The sequence below is a fragment of the Vigna umbellata genome, chromosome 5, assembly GCF_029865625.1.
Source record: "Vigna umbellata cultivar VRB3 chromosome 5, Vumbellata_1.0, whole genome shotgun sequence".
Lineage (NCBI taxonomy): Eukaryota > Viridiplantae > Streptophyta > Magnoliopsida > Fabales > Fabaceae > Vigna > Vigna umbellata.
Window position 1 is genome coordinate 15331535 of NC_142169.1, and position 20287 is coordinate 15351821.

Below are 20287 nucleotides of genomic sequence, written 5' to 3' on the forward strand. Positions count from 1 at the left end.
CCAACACAAATATTACAAAAACATTATGCCCATGCATACACAAACCCTTGTCTAACAATAATAACATATAATCATAATCATATAAACATGTATCAACAAGGATTATCAATCCAAAATAACCAAAAACACATATAATATACAACCATAAACAAACATAGGTAAGCTTTCACATACCTTGACCAATCATAAGGTTTTATCTACAATCTTAAAACACCACCATTCTCCTTTTACACTAAGAGTTTCTTGTCGCTCTCTCTCTTCTTCTCCCAAAACACCCATCTCTTTTCTTCCTTTGTTTTCTCTCTTTGATTTAGAGTTTCCAGGGTTTCTAAACACAAAACCACCCCTTTCTCTATATGTTAATATTTATGAATCCACTCAACTCTATTTCTAATATTTTCTCACTTTTAATAATACATTTTATTCTAATTTATTATGAGTTTATCAATAATATATATTATTATTATTATCTAGCCATAATATCTAATTATATGTAATAATATCTCAATATATCATTTAAAATATCTACAATAACTAATAATAATAATATTTTTTTTAATAACTAAACCTACTAAAATTATATCTCCTATTTTCTTTCAACTAATTTTTTTTTTTAAAAATCCTTATTTTTTCGAATATTATAGATGGGATGCTACAGTTTCAATTCTTTACAACAATATTCTTATTAAGTAATTATAACATTATAAAAATTAATAAAAATATTTTTTTTATAGTTTCTTTTCTGTATTCACTTTTTATAATTTAATATAAATTTTAATAATGTTTTTTTTAATCTTAATAACTATCATAATATATAATTTTTTAATTGTATTTTAATTTTTTATTATCATAAAAAATTCGATGGAAATAGCGGTTGATTCCTTTGTTTTCATTAGTATATTTAATGTAGTTTAAGAAAGCTATGTTTTGAGCTAGAGACATTAATGGAGAGAATGTTTTAAGTACTAAAACTTACACAATTAAATTAAACACTAATATTATGATCTTGAAATTAGAATAATTTTTTTTTTGAAGTATTTAAATTGTTATAATATTATGACATAAAATTAATATAAAGAATTTAAGCATTGTGAATATTATGAAATAATTTAAATTTGGAAAAAATTTGACCTATAAACTAAGTCCAATTTCCAGAGACAAAGTCGCAAGCTCCGAATATTTAGAAAGACTTATTGAAAATACTATATCATACCCAACACTAATTTATCCGATCTGGAAATTAAAATAGGTAGATTAAAATTTTCTTATCATTTATATCACGTTTGCATAAAAAACTAAAACAGAAAAAAATGCAATAATATATGACAGTCTCGTGGTTGCTTCTGATGTTTACCACACCACACCACACACCCTGAGCCCTCAAACCCTTACCGCATTCATTCGCTCTCTCTCTCTCTCCTTCGCTCTATCTTTCTACCTCTCTCCTTCTCTCTATCTATCTTATACCCTGCAATTCGCAAACCCTACCCTTTCAATCTTCGACGCACACTTCAACGTTCAACCCTATCTCTCTCTCGCATTCCTTCATCTATTAGCATTTCCTCTCCTTCTTCCGTTCCGTTTTCGGATCTCTCTGTTTTCCGAATTCTGACAATCCCGAACTCGACGGCGATGGGCGACGGCAAGGTCAATCTCCCTGACGATCTCTTCCTCTCCAAGACTTCTGATTCCCTCAGAGGTGATTTGATTTGATTCATTTTAATTCTCTTTAACTTTCGATTAGGGCTTTTTTTCGAGTTTGTTGAAACACACGTTTTCATTGTCTCGCAATCATTGCTCGATCTCCTTGTCTGGATCCGTTGAATCTCAATCCGCGATTTGTTCTGCGTGTCAATTGCGCGCCCGACAGACGGGCCTGTTCATGCTTCTGTGGCTCTGCAATTTGTTTGTTTTTTATTTTTGTTTTTTTTCCTATGTGATTTTGTTAGTGTTTTTATTTTAATTATGGGTTAAGTTGACTTTACCTTGGGAATTGATCTATGTTAGCGTCCATTTGATTTAGTGAGTATATATTGTGATGTATGTACTGCTGTTTGCTGAGAAGTGTGGTTTTCTAAGGCCGTTTTTGGAGGGATTAGGAGTAGCTCACTTTGCTGCTTTTGATAATCTGAATCTGGAATTGTCGTGATTCTTTTTATTGCATAAGTAACCTGATTTGATTGTGTTGTTGGTGGGGTTGTTTTCTTCGGCGTGTGCGGCTGGTTGATTTGATTTTTCTGTTGACTTTTTGTAAAAGGTTTTAATGATATGTAATTGTAAGTTTGGATGGATATTGCAGATCCCGTCATTAAGCACTTTTATGATATATTTTCAGAAGCTACTCGTTGTACCTTACGAGGAATCAATATAACTGCCTTTTGTTTTGATTTGTTTTTGCATTTTGTTTTTCTTAAAATACTTCTTATCCACTTTATGTTACTGTACTTTAGGCATTTTTTAAAAAGATAATAAATTGGAATGACATGTCTGTTAATTTGCATTTTGGTCTGTTAGATGAAGCATCCGGAGGACATGGTGGGGAGAAAGGGATTGCAGCGCTACTTGATGATTCGAAAGGTATCGTGTTTATCTTTGTCTCAGCTAAAATCTAGTCGTGTTTATTTCTTGCTGTAAATTGTTATGGTTAATTGATGAAACATTTTACTTTCAGATCAATTGTCATCTGAGAACAGCATACCCCTATCCCCACAGTGGCTGTATTCCAAACCTGTTGATGCAAGGACACCTACCAATCCGGTGGGGGTACGTATTATTTGATGTTATGGTTTTGCCTGTGCTATTGGATACCCTCCCCCTTTCATGAAATCTATCCGTGTCTCTATTGTTATTCTAAATCATTTTGGCCACTAAAAGTTTGTCATTTCAGAAACGTGAGTTTAACATGTCACTATTGTTTATGCATTTTTTTTCCTACAGTACCAACATTGAACTTGTTGTAATCAGTGAGACGAAGGGATTTTGATCATGGATTTATTTCTTAGTCTTTTTTTTTTGGCAATTTTAAGAGTTTGTGATATTTGTTTGCTATTTGCCTGGTACTGTTGTAATTAAACATAAAGTGGAGAGGATACATCTTCTTGTACTGAGTTTTAGTTGTTTTCTTTAATTTAGAATATTCTTCCAACTTAATCACAAAGTGTTTTTCTGGACCCATCTGTCTCATGTAATCATGGGGTTCTAGTTTAAACTATAATTGCTGATTTGGGTTCCCAATTTGCACGGTAGGATTTTCTAGACATTTTTCTAATACAAATATCTATTTGGTCGATTAATCAGGTTTTCTTTGAAAAGCTGAATTCTTATGTGTTGTTCTCAGTGTTAAATTTGAGTGGTTATTTAAACTGTAGAATTTGATACAACCTTGGATAAATGATAGGATGACATCTCTACTTGGCTTTTTGCCTCAGGTGAACTCAACTGATCCCATACTGAAGGATAGTTGGCGTTTGGAGGGGTCCCAGGACAAGAAAGACTGGAGGAGGACAACTCCTGATGTTGACATCAGTCGCCGCTGGCGTGAAGAGGAGAGGGAAACAAGCTTGCTTGGGAGAAGGGATCGTAGAAAAGAAGATCGTCGTTTGGAGAATACTTCAACATCAGAGAATAGATCCTTGCCCTCTGATCGCTGGCATGAGAGCCGTGGTTCTGGCCATGACTCTAGAAGAGAGAATAAGTGGTCATCAAGATGGGGTCCTGAAGATAAAGAGAAGGATTCTCGAAGTGAAAAAAGAAACGATGTTGAGAAGGAAGATGGTCACACTGAAAAACAATCTTCTGTTGGTGGCAATCGCATTGGGTCTGACCGTGACACTGATTCTCGTGATAAATGGAGGCCACGACATCGATTGGAAGCTCAAGCTGCTGGTGTGGCTACATACCGTGCTGCACCTGGATTTGGGCTGGAGAAAGGACGTACAGAAGGCTCCAATGTGCGATTTTCACCAGGAAGAGGAAGGGCTAACATTAATGGAAACTTACAAATTGTAAGGTCTCCTATAGGTTCGAGTCTTGGATCTGCACTTGTGGATAGGAATAAAACCATATTGGGGAAGTCTAGCCTTGGTGCTGATTCGTATTACTACCCGAGGGGTAAGCTCCTTGACATATATCGCAAGCAAAAGGTTGATCCAAATTTTGATAGCCTGCCTTCTGAGATGGAGCATATATCGCCCTTCACTCAACCTGGTGCTGTTGAACCATTATCATTTGTTGCTCCTGGTGCTGAGGAAGAGGTGTGTGAAATGCAAAACATGAAGCAAGACTTCCATCATGCCTTACCAATGTGTTTCAATTTTTTGCTTGAAGGGTAATTTTCTTTTCAGCATTGATATTTATTATATTTTTTTGCAATTTTTAGGTTGTCCTCAAAGAAATATGGAAAGGAAAAATTACTAGCAGTGAAGTTGCGGGCTATTCCTTTAGAGGAAGGGATGGAGGGTCAAATGATGATATTTCAGGTAACGTATGCATGGATTTGTTTATTACTGTAAAATAATTCACAGCTTACTCTTTCTTATCTGTCTCCTGCCTTGGCTTATTTCAGGTCCTGTTCTTGTAAGTGAAGGAAAACAACAACCTTCCATTGGCAGTAGTGCAAAGGTTATATCAGGAAGTGTCTCGGATGATTCTGATCAAATATTAATTAGTTCAGCATCAACTGCTGGTGGTTTATTGAGAAACATTGTTGGGGGTGAGAAATCAATGTTTTTATATTCTACTGTGCTAGTCTGTTGAAAGTAAAGATTTTTCAGTTTTTTTACACATATTGATTGAATACACATGATCATCATTTTTAGAAGTTGCAACTGTTCAAGAAGGCAAGCAGAAACATATGCCTGCTATTGGTGTTCATGGCAGAGATGAGAGTTCTGTCAGCATCATTGGAGATGGAAGCATTCCAGGAAACAAAGTTGTGGAATCAGCAACTTTTGATCTCCATCAGGGACAATCTTTAGCTTTTCTGGAACATGCTAATCGGAATGGTGTTGACTCAATTGGTGGTTCTGAAATCAATAGCAGTCTACCTGATGATTCTCGCACTCTCTTTGATTTTTCATCTCTGCAGCAAACTCCAAACGTTAATCAACAGGATTTCAAAATTAATGAGAAGACATATGTGCCTGAAAGTGTTATTGCTCTTGAGGAGTTGAGTTTGTGCTATCTGGATCCTCAAGGGGAAATTCAAGGACCCTTTCTTGGGATTGACATTATTTTGTGGTTCGAACAAGGATTTTTCGGAATGGACTTGCCTGTTCGCTTGTCAGATGCTCCTGAAGGATCACCATTTCATGAACTTGGTGACATTATGCCTCATTTGAAAGTCAAGTCAGGATTAGGCTCTGGTAGTAATAGGGTTATTCAATCAGAACCTTCTGATGCCATTGGAAGGAACCTAAAAGTAGATGTGCATAATTTTGATTATGATGGGTCTTCTGCTAGCGATGATCAACCTTGGTCTTCTTCCCGACCTGATACTAGCTCAAGTGTTGGTATTCCTGCTCAAATACCCAATCATAGTTATCACTCTGAGGTCAAGTTCTCTGATGATCAGGGCTTCAGTAATATTGCTGCACACGATGAGGGTAATTTATTGTCTTTCTCATACATACTGCTACTGTCATGTCTATTTACTATTATTTTTCTTATCAAATTATGTGGCCTTATTTGTGATATATGCATCTATTTCTTATTCATATATTTGTTTTTGTAGATATCTCTTTGTCAAAATTGGCCGGAAGCATAAATGATAAACCTTTGATGAGGCCCATGGATGTCAATACATTGCATTCTCATCCTACCGGCAAATCTCTTGCCAATGAAGTTGCATTGAGTGATTCTCACCATGAAGCTGATAAGTTGCACCCATTTGGGTTGTTGATGTCTGAACTCAGAGATGGTTCTCATTTAAGGCGTGCACAATCTTCCAATAGTTCCTTGAGATTGGGTGATCAGGGTCATTTTCTAGATCCATTAATGGATAGAGATGCTTCTTTTACTGATCAACAAAGCTCTATTAGTGGTATGGTTAATCAACCTTCTTTCAGGGAGAAATGGGGTGATAAATATGGTACAATTAGACATTTTCAGGAAGATCAGTTCCTTTCCCATATTGGACAAATTCAGAAAGAAAGGCTTCAGCAGCAGAGTAATATATCTAATCATTTCCCTGGTCATCTTAATGGGTCAGAGTTAGATAGGTTTCCAGGTTATGCACTTTCGCAGAACATGAACTCCAACCTACAGCAGATGATGCAGAATTCTGGGTCAGATTTTGAACGTATTCTGGAACATCAGATTCAACAATACCAGCTTGAGTTACAGCAACAGCAAGATATGCATCACCAACAATTATTACACCAACAAATGAAACTTCAGCCCCAGCAACAGTCTCAAGTCCAACAATTGCTTCATGAACAGTTTATGCAGCAGCCAATCCCTGATCCCAATTTTGGGCAGTCCAAACATGATATTTCCAGGGATAACCTGTTAGATCAGGTACAAATGAGGAGATATATTAATGACTTGCATCTGAATTCACATTCTTTAAGGCACCTTGATCCGTCAATGGAACATATTATCCAAGCAAATATGGGTCTCAATGCTGCCCAAGGAAGACAAGCTGATTTGTCAGACCTCTTGTTGCAAGCAAGGCATGGTAATATATTACCTTCTGAACAGCTTCATTTTCAGCAAGATCAGTTGCAAGCACAGCAGCTATCTTTGGCTCTTAGACAGCAGTTAGGCTTAGATGGAGAAAGGCATTTTGGTAGGTCATGGCCAATTAATGAAACCGGACAGTTGATTAGAAATCCTGGAACCCATCAACTAGGTCTTTCAGCAGGATTTAATGTTTCAGATATACACAAACAGCAGCAGAGGCTTGTGACACAAGAGGAGCAATTAAATTACTTGGGGAGGAATCTTCCAGAGCAGAACCAGAGAGGGTTCTATGATAATCCTATGATGTTTGAGAGGTCTGCACCTATTTCCCAAGGAAGGGAATTACATGACCGTCGTCGCTATTTACATCGAGGTGATCAAATGGATTCTTTATCCTCTCATCATCTACAACCAACTGATGATCTTATTGGTCACCACCCTGATGCTTTCAAGAGTTCACTCCATGTCAACAATGGACATGTGGAAAATAGTTGGATTGATCCCCGGGTACAATTACAGCAGCATCTTGAAGCTGTGAGGCAGAGAAGAGAGTTAGGCGATGCTGTTTCATCAGCAGATCTGAACATGTCTGGATCTGTTGGTTCTCATGAAGACAGTTCTGCACGAGGTTTTATGGACCTACTTCATAAAAAACTGGGTGTGCAATCCGCACAACCATCAGCTGTTGATAAATGGCATCCTCTTTCATCAAGAAGTGACAAATCTTGGCATGTTCCCGAGGCTAGTTCAATAATGCATCCTTTTGAGCTTCAGCCTGATCATCAGCAAGTCCATCTGAATGACCCTTTTTTAGAAAGGGCGCAGAGTACTAATTCCAATGCCTTAATCCATGATCATTTGTCCAGCATGCATATCTCTGACCAATACAACAGTCTAGGGAACACTGAAAGAATGCCTCTTCGGTCTAGATCTGGTTCATTACTTGAAGAACAATCACTGTTATCTGCAAATATGGACCCTTTACATCCCAATTACAGAATTCCTTTTCAGATTGGTAAATCATCTATGGAAAAAGACTTGCTTGAGTTAGAGGCAAATAAGGGTCAGAGACATGAATATATGGGCACAATGAATAATTTAGTTCCGGGGATGTCGGATATGTCAGAGCAAGTGGAAAGCATCATGAATTCCATGGAACTACCTGCAATTGCCCATAGTAGACATAGCTCACTGAGCAGTGCAGGTAATGTAGTACACAACTGTTGTTTTTTGTTGAAGTTCTGTGTATGATGGTTGAAAATAATAAACAAGATTCTGCAGGTGGTGATGGCTCATTTGGTCGAGAGATAGGTTTGAATAATTCACGAGGAGATGAGGTTTCGGGTGACAGGTAGCATCTTTCTTTTTTTTTTTTTTTTTTTTTTTTTATGCAAACGTTCCTTTAGGTCCAAATTGAATATGGTTAACTGGGTTCCATAAATTTCTCTGGCTGACCGGTTTGCATTACATGTTTTTGTCTATTCCTGTTTATCATTTAGCAGTAGGCCTTGCCGTAGGTTGTTATAGTCTGCCGATACTATTGTTCTGAAACTTTTGCACTACCTGCGAAATTTTCCCCACACTTGAAGTAGTTTGCCGATAATTATTTATTTTATACACTTTTTGAATGCAACTGGGTAGGATTTCGTGGGCTGGGGCTACATTTTAGATAGTAGTAGCATAAGAATGACAATTTGTTCTAGTTATTGTCTATGTTTTTGAGTTATTATTGTCAAAAGGGATGGCAATTTGGGTATATCTAGGTTCATGCATTCGTCTTAATTCATATGCATGCATACATGGATAAATTGATATAATTGAATCATTATTGTTGGAAAAAAAATTATTAAAGATGTTTGCTTATCTTTTATTGGCAGGATACCTCCTTCAACCAAAGGTTTTGATAACACTTTCCTTAAGCGCCCCCATGTATCTCGGGTTTTATCTTCACCTGATGTCCAGTCAGACCAGCCATCCGCACCCAGTGTCAATCAAAATAATTTAATAAATCTCACAGCTAGTGAAGGTATGTGATTTTCTCAACCCATTTTAACATTTTACCTAAGAACATTTCAGCAGTCTGAAATACAAGATTAATTGTATGGCAGGGAGACGAGAACCGTCTGCAAATTCGTCAATGAGTAGCATGACAGATGCTCAGGCTGCTGGAAAGAAGGAGGTTCGGTTTAGATCTTCTTCGTTCAGCGAAGGTGCTGTGTCAGAGACATCATTTATAGACATGCTGAAAAAGCCCGTTCTTCCTGAGGTAGTGGTGGATTCGCATGCAGCCAGTGGAGTTGGGAGTGAATCATCTGATGCAGCACAAGCAGCTAGAGGCGGGAAAAAGAAAGGGAAGAAAGGAAAACAGATAGATCCTTCTCTTCTTGGTTTCAAGGTCTCCAGTAACCGGATCATGATGGGTGAGATTCAACGCCCTGAAGACTGATAGTTAATTGCTTGTAGATTAGGTGTAAAATTTTGCGAATTTTTTGTTTTTTGGGGGGATAAAGGATGAAATGGTGTACAGTCCGCTAGAGCATAGCTATAATATCTGAATACATCTGTTTTTTACGATAGGTGTATAATAGATTTACATTTTGAAAGCGTCGACGAGTGTGTACATAGTCAGTCAGTCAGTCACTGATGAGTGTATATAAACGAGGAAGCTATGCTTATTATATGGTGGATGATTTTGGTGGGTGGGGGGGATAGACACAATAGAATCAAAGAGAATTAATTGTATCCATCGTGGTTTGTTAAAGGGTTAAATTCTTATTCTCTTCTTCATTTCCCTATCTTGTTTCAATTCTTATCTTTTTTAATATAAAATATAAAATTTAAGTATTGCACTGCAGTGGTATCGATTCGTAAGATTAAAATTTAAATTAATCTAAAATTATTGAACTTGTCTATATATATATATATATATATATATATATTAGCATAACAAGGATTTGTCTATGTGCTAAACTTATTCTAAAGAAATAGTCGTGTTAGTAATTAGAGAATATTTAAAGAGTAATTTTATTTTGAAGCTTGCTTATGAGAATTGAGAATAATTAATGTAAATTATTAATGTATTTTTGAATGATGTTGAGGATCATCTTGTATCTTTTGGTGGAATGAAATAGATACCATAAATGAAAGAAAGCAATTTTGGATCATTGTTAGCATGTGGCAGTAGTTGGTGCATCCCATAGCCTATGAGTGATTACCATAAATAACAGTAGTCCCCCCCATCCCACACTCCATAATTATTTGACTTTTTTTGGACTTATCCAATACCTTCATGAGACGACCAAGTTCTATTATTTTTTATAGTTGCGCTAAGGTTCAGCCATTAAATATAAGAATAATATATCTTATTGGTCGACACGAAAATATTTCTACCATATTTAATTTTAAAAATGCCACTGTAATCCGTAAAATACAACAGAACTCTAATTGATTTTAAATTAATTTTAAATTAATTTTAACATAGTCTTAACTCACTTTTGAAAACAAAAAGTATTTTACAGTTTTAGGTTTATAGTTAATTTTATATGTTTGAACACTTTCTTCTGTCCTTCTTTAAAGGTGATAGAGAAAGTTATCCAACTCGATGTGGGTTTGGAAATCATATTGGACCTTGAAAATGAAGTTCAAACTTAATTATTTAGCTTTTGTGAGATAAGGTCAACCCAAGTTATCATCTAATAACTCAGGGTGATTGCTACCAACCACTCGTTATATATTCTAACCCAAACCGTTATACAACTCATTTGTTACCAAATCAGGAGAGTCTAACATTCAACTTTATCATCAATAATGTAACCAAATTATTGTACATTTGTAGTAGATGATTGTCCACTGTTATTGCACTATTATTACACCAAAAATATACTATTATTTTCTTATCATTGTTGTTTGTTTAATTTATACTTAATAAGAACTAATAAATATGTCTGATTTATGAAAGATTTGTTGCTTTCAACAAATATATTTAATACATTTTTTAAAATTTTAAAAACATAAATTTTAGAAATATTGGTAATTCTTTTCAATAAGAATGAAGTGATTATGATTAATGATTATTAATATTTAATTTGAATTTATGAGTATCATGATCTAAGTTATAATTATCAATAATAATAATAACAACAACAATAATTAATACTTATTTTAAAATTAAGTTAATAAAATATTTAAAATTATAATTCATGACTATTTATGTCTAATTGGAACTTTTAAGTATCATTAAAAATGTTATAAAATATGATTATGAGTAATCATTATAACTAATAATTATTTTAACATTATGCTAAGAATTAAAATAATAAAATATTTAAAATATTAACTTAGAATGTTGATTTAAATGATGATAGAGGGAGTCGTATACTTTAGAACGATTTTTAAATTAAGTCATACTTATTAATAATGCTTTTAGTATGAAGTTTAAGATGCTGAAAATAATTATATAGTGAATTATAAATTCATAATGTTAATTTAAATTATTTTCTGATATTAATAATTATTACTAGTAATTTAAATATATGTTAATAAAAATTTAAATTAGAAACAATAACTGTTTTTGATTTTGAAGGACATAATGAAGCTAGGTATAATTGTGGATGTTACTTATAAATGAAGTGGGCTATGATCTTAAAACAAAACTAAAAGTAGTCAATGATATGATAATCATTTATATGAATGAAGCGGATTTTGATAAAGAAAAAAAAGGATAAAAATAAGAGTGATCATTCATATGAATGAAAAAGGATATTACTCAAAAATAAAAAACCAAGGGATTCAATTAAAGTGGATCCTGATCCAAAGGAAAAACAGTGAAGTCAATTACTTATAACTTACTTTCTATTGAAAAAGGTTATTGTAGTAAAGGTATAAAACACAACTTACAACTTACTTAGCATACATCAATTGTATGATCATGGTCTCAAGTTGTTTTTGACAAAGATCAATGAGTAATTCGAAACCAAATTATTTGTTACAAATACTCAATGCAACTTTTATAAAATCTATATATAAACATGTTGTAAGCTTAAAAGGTCTCTTACCTCTTGAGAAAATAAAATGAGATCATTGAGTTTAACATAGAAAGTGTGATCATGTTAGCTTGAGGTTAGTCTCAAAGTTGTAAAAACATAGTTATGTTATTTAAAAACAATATTTTATGTAAGTTGTGTATAAGAGTAAGTAATTTAAAACCTTTTAAAAATTATTAATTAAGTTTCTGTTCAAAGATTTTATTTAAATTCTTTAACAACATTGAAAACAAAATGGTGTAATGGAGAAGAAAAATAATTCTTTACAAGCTCCAATGATGGTCAACACAAAGTCTACTCCAAGCAATTTCTCAACAAAAGCAATCAACACAACTTGTGTTAGAATATTATCTAATACATCCTGAAATTTTGATTAAGTGTCGGTAAAGAATAAAGCATAAATATATGACACAAGTTTTATTAAAGATAGATCATGTGACATGCGATGAGCTTCGTCTAACAAACATCACCAATACATATGATCTCTTTGCATTATATGATAATAAGACGATACATATGAACATAATATTTTAAGTTAACATTCTACCTAATGAAAATATTTATGAGATTATTCTATGTTGTAGAGGATATTCTCATCTTTACATATATGACAAGATGATCTCAAAAAGCACAAGTCAATGTAAAAATTTTCTTAAAGGATGCGCTAAAAATGCTTCACATTGATCATATTTTGACGCATCGATGTCAACTTTGGAGATACTATCTCTCTTATAAGGTGTTATGTCTTATTATAGTTAGGTTAAAAGCTCTCTAATTCAGTCTCGTCTTTCCACTATTAAGATTTTTCTTAAAGAATTTATAAACATTTAATAAAGCACAAAGAGAATTAAATGCACCTCTATGTTCATTGGTGAACATACAAAGCCTTGAAGATGGAAATTTGAAGTGAAGTCTCTCAGTCAACAAAAAAGGATTTACAATGGTTCTTTTATCAACTCTAGTTTTGAAGAAAACTTCCAAGTTGAAGAAAAGAAAGACAACTGACCAAAAATGAATTGCAAAAAAAACTGTCAATTTTTTTGTTGTTATAGCCAAAAAGTACTAAGATTGATTAGCCAAAAACATTCAAAATGTGATCTTCAAATTTAACTATTGTGAGAATTTATGTTCTAGCCAAAAGGTTCAAGGTTCGATCAGCTAGAGCACTCAAAGTGTCTTGTCCTCCTTCTCCCTCAAAGCTCTCCTTTATACCCATTTTTTTCGATCCCCTAGATTCTCCTTTCTTTCAATGTTCATAAAATGTCTCTATTTAACTCACATCTCTAGCCGTGTCTTGAACAATTACTTGAGTATTAACTTTACACTCCTCATTTACTACCTCATATTCTCATCATAGTGATCCCTATTAAGACAAGATCATCTAGAGAGACTAGAGTGTCCAATAACTCATGTTTTGAAATTTAACAAACAACACTAAACAAAATATTGGTCATAAGATATAACGTTTAAATGTTGACATATACCAGAGTATTGTACTGGATGAAACATGTATAACAATATATCCAGTATATTGAATAAGATAAAAATTTATAAAGAATACAATGGTTGAAGTAAAATCTTTCTAAACGCAAATAACGTCTGATATGATGGAAACACAATACATGTGAATTCTAAGCTAAATGTTAAAGCCTTAAAGTTAATATCCAAATGCATTGTGCCACTAAACGTCTGATGGAACGAATAATCTATGATATCAATATAACTAGGGATGGCAAAAAAATTTGCGTCCGCGGGTATCCTCAGATAAAATTCGCGATGGATAGGTTGTACTCGCGGATATTTACTACCCATGGGTTGTGGGTAACTAGTATTTTAATACCCACTTATAAACGGATCGGGTGCGAGTATTATACTATCCGTAACCGCAGATATCAGCTATCCACAAAAAATAAAAATAAAAATTTAATTTATATTTTATTAAGTTAAATTTAAATAAAACTAAAATTAATTTATATTTTATAAGGTTAAATTTAATTAAAATTAAAATTAAATTTATATTTAATTTAATTTATATTATATTTTATATATTTTTGTAATTTTATTTTAAAAATTTATAAAAGTATATTTTTTTAAATATTTGCGGGTATCTACGGGTGTCTGCGGGTTTTAAAATACCCACAAATATTTTTTAAGCGGGTATCCGTGCAGGTAGCGGGTCGAGTAACGGGTAAATTTTTTTTTGGGTCAGGTTGTGGGTAGACACTATCCGTGTCCGACCTGACCCGTTGCCATCTTTAAATATAACACGCTAAACGCCATCAAAAGATAGACATAATTATTTGATATCTCAAACGTGTCCAAGACATAAAACATAAAAGCGCCAAATGGTATAGAACTCATAACTGAGTATCTAATCATTATAACGCTTAATCAAAATGATAAAGTGTTTGAACATCAAGCTTTGCTAAGCGTTACTAAATAATATACTTGAGCTTAGACGACCTTATGGAACAAAAGCTTAAAAGATCATACTACAAGAAAATAGCTAGTTACCCGCGGATCATTATATACGGATTAAATCCGTATGTAATAAACTTATTATATACGGATTTTACATACGGATATTGGGAAATCCATTATATACGGACAAATCCGTATATAATTAAAAAAAAAAATTTATACGGAAGATCCGTATGTAATATGCGTACGTAATAGAAAACCAAGTAAAAATGAAAGTGAAAGCTCCAAAATTTCCCACACTCTGAAAAAAACATTTCTTCTCCCTCCTGTCCTCGAAGCTTCAGTCCAGTCTGCCTCTTCTCCCTCTTGTCGAAGCTGCAGTCCACTTCTTCACTGCACTCTCTTCTCCGCTGTGAGTCCACCTCGCCTGCAGGGAGGCTCTTGTTCAGTGAAACCCGCACTCGACGTCACTGCTCGTAGATTCGGATTTCATTTGTCGAACACAGTGAGTAATCGAAGCTTTGAGGATTATTTTTGTTTTCGTTTTCTCTTTTTGTTCTTTGGAGGTTTGAAATTGCGACTTTGGAAACCCTAGGTTGGTTTCTTCGAAGTGGCAGAGATAAGCTGGAGTTGTAGTTGCGTTTTGGTCCTGGTAAGTTTGAATCGTTTAGATTTGAGGTTTATTTGAGTTATCTTTTCTCTCGGTGTTGTTACATTGTCCTATTTTTGCTCGTTGTTGTTTCGAGGTTTGAAATCGCGAATTTAGAAACCCTAGGTGATGGGGTCTTCGAAGTGGAAGAGATAAGATCGAGCTGCTATTGCCTTCTTCATTTAGTAAGTTTGAATTGCTTATATTTTGGTTTCGTTTTATTGGTTGTTATTGAAAATGGGTCTTGACGAAAACTAGTCACTGAAAATGGTTTGCTTCGTTATTGAAAATTTTATTTTGACTTTGATACAGGAGCTGAAGTGGTTGAGAAGTGTGGGGTACCTCATTGGGAAGGCTTAAAGTGTTGTACAGTGAAGCAAAAGAGCTAGGTACTGAAGCAAGGTATGTTTACTCCTGAGTTTTGTTGTGTTGTTTCCCCCTGTTTTATGTTTAAAGTCCTTACTTTACTTCTTATGCAGTTTAGCATTAAATTGTACAAAGTTCATTTGAACTTCCTGGGAGCATTTTAATAGAACAATAGAGGAAGGTGTTGGATCAATCTCAAGGTTAGGAGAATTCTGGTGGTGTAGAGAAAAGAAACTAAGAAGAGCCAAAGTAAGTGGCGCTAAACATTATCTTTGATTCTGTGAAATATGGTGTTATGATTATATAATGGGTGAATGATTCTTTCTAATATGATGAATGCAAATTAACATGTACTTTGATTAGAATAAGGTTTTAGTTATGTTTAGCAATATTTGTATGTGACGTTGTGAAATTGGTCCGAATAGGGGTTTCAAGCAGAATAGGAAGAGTTTGATAGGTTCTCTAGGAACATTCAATTAATTGATTGATTAAGGTGCAATGTTGTATGATTGCTGGAGAATTTCACCTGATATAGTTTATAATCCAGAAAACCACACCATTAACTGACATTTTGGTTAAGAAATGAATATTTAGTAACCAAGGTAAGTAGTTCAATGCGCTTGGAATTGGTTAAGTGCAGGTTTGTTTAACGTGATAGGAGATATTGCGGTGTTACCTCTGGTTGCAAGTTTAATATATAGGTTTGTTAAGTGCAGGTTTGTTAAGAAATATGACATAACCTCTTTTTTAAATCCAACACCCATATAGGAAATATTAGAAGACCGCTCCAACTGCTCCTCTGATATTCCAAAAGGTATTCTCATAGTAGTGTTAAGAAACTAGAAGGCATGAATATTAAAAACTACTAAAATATATAAACTGACTGGTAAAGAAATGCACAACTAGCTAAAACTTGGAGCACTCAACTTTCATAGTGAAGAACCACTTTTCAGAAGGTAACAACTCTCTAACTAATGGCTTATGACAGTAGAAATCATAACTTTCTATAGAGATTTCACCCAGTTTACTATTTCAACTTCCCTCATTTCCCATAGTCACATTGAAACCTATTTCTACCAAGAGAAAACGAGAGAGCACCTCTGTATAAAAACTCATCCCTCTACATTTTCCCTTTATACTTCCTAAAGAAAGTAAACAAATTAAATAAGGTGTATGTAACAGCAAAGGAGATGGGAAGTACATTGTCATTACATTTGGTGTAGAGGGTGTTAGAAGTGGATCATGCCTTTTCTGAGAAGCATAACATTGAGTATGCTCTGTGGCAATTGCACTATAAGAGGATTGAGGAATTGAGGACATACTTTAATGTTGCCCATACTTCCGTAAGCTCAAAATCATCTCTGGGAGGGAAAGGTTCTGTTCGACCTGACCGGATAACTAAAATAAGGCTGCAATTTAAGAGTTTTCTTTCAGAAGCAACTGGATTTTACCATGATCTTATTATGAATATTAGAGCTAAGATGTTACAAAAGAGGAGTTGAATTGATTTATTGGTTAGGTTTAGAATGAGAAGTAGTGGGAAGGAAAATATTGGTAGAAAAGAGGTAAACAGGAAGTGATATGGATTTGGATTGAAAATGATGAGTTAGGTATAATGGAGATAGTTATTACAGTTAGAGTAGTGTTAAGATAAAGATACGTTGGTGTGTTTAGTTCCCATCTTTATCTTCTTTTTCTCTCATCCCATCAAACTATAAAAAATAAATAAATAAAAATTAATACAATGTATTATATGATATCTGAAAGCAAAGAAAAGAGCCTGAGTAATGATTCCTCAAGATAATGCATCCATCTTAAAGTCAAAGAAGTCCTCTGGTTCAGAAGACTCTTGCTTGCTTCCTTCAGATCTTCCTTCCTTTGTTCATTCATTATAAGGAACTTTTTGTTGTACAGTAGTGCTAAAAAATTAAGTATGCTCTGAAGAGGTGTCCTGTTGTGGCTATTGTTGTTGTTGATGAGGTACTGGTGTTGGATTTTACTAAGTTTTTTTGTGGTGGTGTTAGTTGTTATGGTTGTGGTTGCTCTTCTACCACTATAAGTACACTAGATTCCCCCATTTGAAAGGGTGTGTCTCCAGGCCAAGCCATTAGGTTCAGAACATTAAACTTTTAAATCTCCTCAGTTATGACATCTGATATGTCCAACAAGTATCCTCTTTTGATGTAGTATATGAATTGGGCTTAAGCAATGGTGAAGCTAGGTACATGAGAGCTAGGGGTCACATTAGAAATGAGAAAGGTGACCCATTTTTGTGATAGTTTTCATGTTTTCCCTTTGGAAGTCTTTGAGGTTGTCCAGACCTCCATATCATAAGGAACTGATATTATGCTGTCAGGGTTCCTTTTCTTACTAATATTAAGTGAAATTATAATTTTATAAAGTTATATATATACATACGAGTGAGATAGAATAGAGCATGAAGAGTGTTTACTAACCAACAGTGAAAGAAAAAATCTGTCTAATTGTAGAGATAAATTATGAAAGTAAGACAAATGTTGACATTTAGTATGTTTGGTGGTGAAGGAGGTTAACAATGTGAACTAAGAATGATTTTTCGGATAATACATGAAGATAAAAGTCTTGTAATGTGAACTAAGAATGATTTTTCGGATAATTTGATTAATGTTTGAAATGATTGATCTTTTTATTTATGATTACATCTAGAAGTATTTGTTTTCTACTAGTTTGGATACAAACATAAACTTCTTTCTTACTAGTTAGTATGTGGGTTAACTCTACTAATTACGGGTTACAATGTGAATTTTGTGGTTGAGATGAGTTTCTATACATCTCTTAATTATTAATTGTACCAAACTCAACGAAAAGAATACTTTGTTGAGATGAACCTGGTACATGAATTTCTATCGGAACTAACTTTAAAAAAGATACCCTATCTTTTATTCTCAAACATTATGATTATATAGCAAGCTTGTAAGTTGCAGCTGAATGACCCTTTTAAAAACCAAATGATCAAATCATCTCACCAGACTTTTAAGCCAATGATCAATCTTAGAACCAATTAGTGAGACGAACCTGGTGCATGAATTCCTAGGGTATCTAACTTTAAAAAGATTAAGATTCCCTTTAACAGCTGAACATTGTATACCAAACTTGTAAGTTGTGTATGAATGACTCTTTTTAAAAACTTGTTTTTCATAATCTATTAATCATAAATTATGATATCCTGTAGCAGAAGCACCTTTCCTTTTCAAGGCTTCAATAATAGGTTTTGCAATTTCAATACATTTTCCCTGCATATTTAATAGGTAATATCATAATAACACAATTTTGTTTTTTGTTGAAGAATATGGCATCAGATGGTTGTGACCCTCCTATTCCACCTTCAGCAAAATCAGATAAGGAGAAGGGCAAGAAGAAATCTTATATGGTCAAGTTGTTAAACCGTTTCAATAACGTAAATGCTTCAAGTAGTCAGCCATCTACACCTACCTCTACCTCCACTGCTAGATTTGTTCCACCACCATTACAAGTTCCTGGTTTGACACCTACTCCACCATCAATTCCACCTTCGTTGGAAGTTCCTCCTTTCACACCTAGTTCACAACAATTTGCTGCTGATCAATGGAGATCACCCTCCCCCCATGTTGGTTCTAACCCAACAACTCCCACAAATATGCCATCACCATCTCCTATAGGGGATAACCCTCCACGTTCAAGTTCAGCAGCCAATGACTTTGAAGATGTTTCCAACAATCGTCCAATCATTACACCTATTGGAGGAGGGTAAGGAAACATCAATTTACTGTTCCAAGCATATACTGTATTATTCTAATATTTGACTTTTATTTTGGTATAGGTTTTATCCAACAAAAACAGCATCCAAAGCAATCACAGCCACCATCAAGGCACAATTTGATGAGCCATGGGTGACATGGGGACAAATACCTCAGACACGAAGAGATGTTTTCTTTGAGCGTTTTAAGGTACACTTGTGTTCATTTACATTATGTACTACAGTTAATTTTAAATGTTAAGGTCCTCAATTATCTTATCCAATATTCATCTTTTTTGTCAACAGAGAAAGGTTTCATGGAGGTCTAACCATGAAGAAAAGGTGAAAAAAAATTTCCACACAAAAGCATCTCATAGATTATCTGAGATGTTTAAAAAAGCTCGAACAGAAGGAAAAAAACCTGATTGGATGGGGGATAATGTTTGGAATGGTCTTTTGGAGAAGTGGAACATGCCACTTTATAGACAAAAATGTGAAACGGCCAAAAAGAACAGGACATCTGACAAGGGTGGTTGTTTGCACACTGGGGGATCCATTAGCGTGCATGAGCATGCAATTCGTCTGGTACATATAAATTTATTTTTACATTTCTATACGGATAAACTTTAAAAATATTTGATGTTAACAACTTACATCTTCTTTGCTTGCAGTCACAGGAGCTTGGTCGGTCAGTGCATGTTGATGAAATATTTCAGCAGACACATATTCGAGCATCAACAGGAGAATTTGTCGATGAAAGGTCTAGGCGGACACATGTTAGTTTCTACTAACTTATTCTTTATTAGGTTATATAATTCTTAGGTCTATCTATTTAACGATAATCATGTATTCATTTAACAGGAACAGTTTGAAGCCAGATTTTCTCAAATAAGATCTGAGACAGCATCCGTTGGGGCTTCAACATGTGCTCCCCTAGACCCTGCAGATGAGGAAAGATTGAGAAACCAATGTTGGTTGGATGTTGCTGGTGGAAGGTACAAGGGACGCGTATACGGCATTGGAAATGTCAGTGCTCAAGATGACTGTGTCGATAGTTACATACAACAGACACAGGCATCTTCTTCTCAGCAACCGATTGCAGAGGACATTCTTAACCTCCACACACGAGTATCAACCCATGATGACCAACTTCGACAGATGAACTCTCAATTGCAAGGCTTTATTGGTGTCATGATGCAGTATCTTCCACCTCCTGCAGCCGCAATTGCACAACAATTTCTTCAATCCCAGAATCAGCCACAAGCTAATGTTCAACCACAACAACCACAACAACCACAACAACCACAACAACCACAACAACCACAACAACCAACAGATCAACCAGAAGATGATACTGTTTATGGAGATTACTAG

General features: G+C 34.4%; 2 protein-coding genes across 2 annotated transcripts; both read left to right on the top strand.

Moving 5' to 3' along the window:
• The first annotated feature begins 1348 nt into the window (after positions 1-1348).
• Positions 1349-9468, top strand: LOC124848406 (uncharacterized). The gene is made up of 11 exons (XM_047326071.2): positions 1349-1699; positions 2515-2577; positions 2672-2763; positions 3429-4253; positions 4379-4478; positions 4565-4711; positions 4818-5603; positions 5732-7885; positions 7963-8032; positions 8559-8707; positions 8790-9468. The coding sequence occupies exons 1-11, from the start codon at positions 1633-1635 to the stop codon at positions 9125-9127; spliced, it is 4791 nt and encodes a 1596-aa protein (XP_047182027.2). The 5' UTR covers positions 1349-1632; the 3' UTR covers positions 9128-9468.
• A 9019-nt stretch (positions 9469-18487) lies between these two features.
• LOC148197802 (uncharacterized) lies at positions 18488-20287 on the top strand. Its single transcript, XM_088091804.1, has 5 exons — positions 18488-18924; positions 18998-19124; positions 19220-19498; positions 19585-19689; positions 19775-20287. Exons 1-5 carry the CDS (start codon positions 18488-18490, stop codon positions 20285-20287), a joined length of 1461 nt encoding a protein of 486 aa, XP_087947930.1.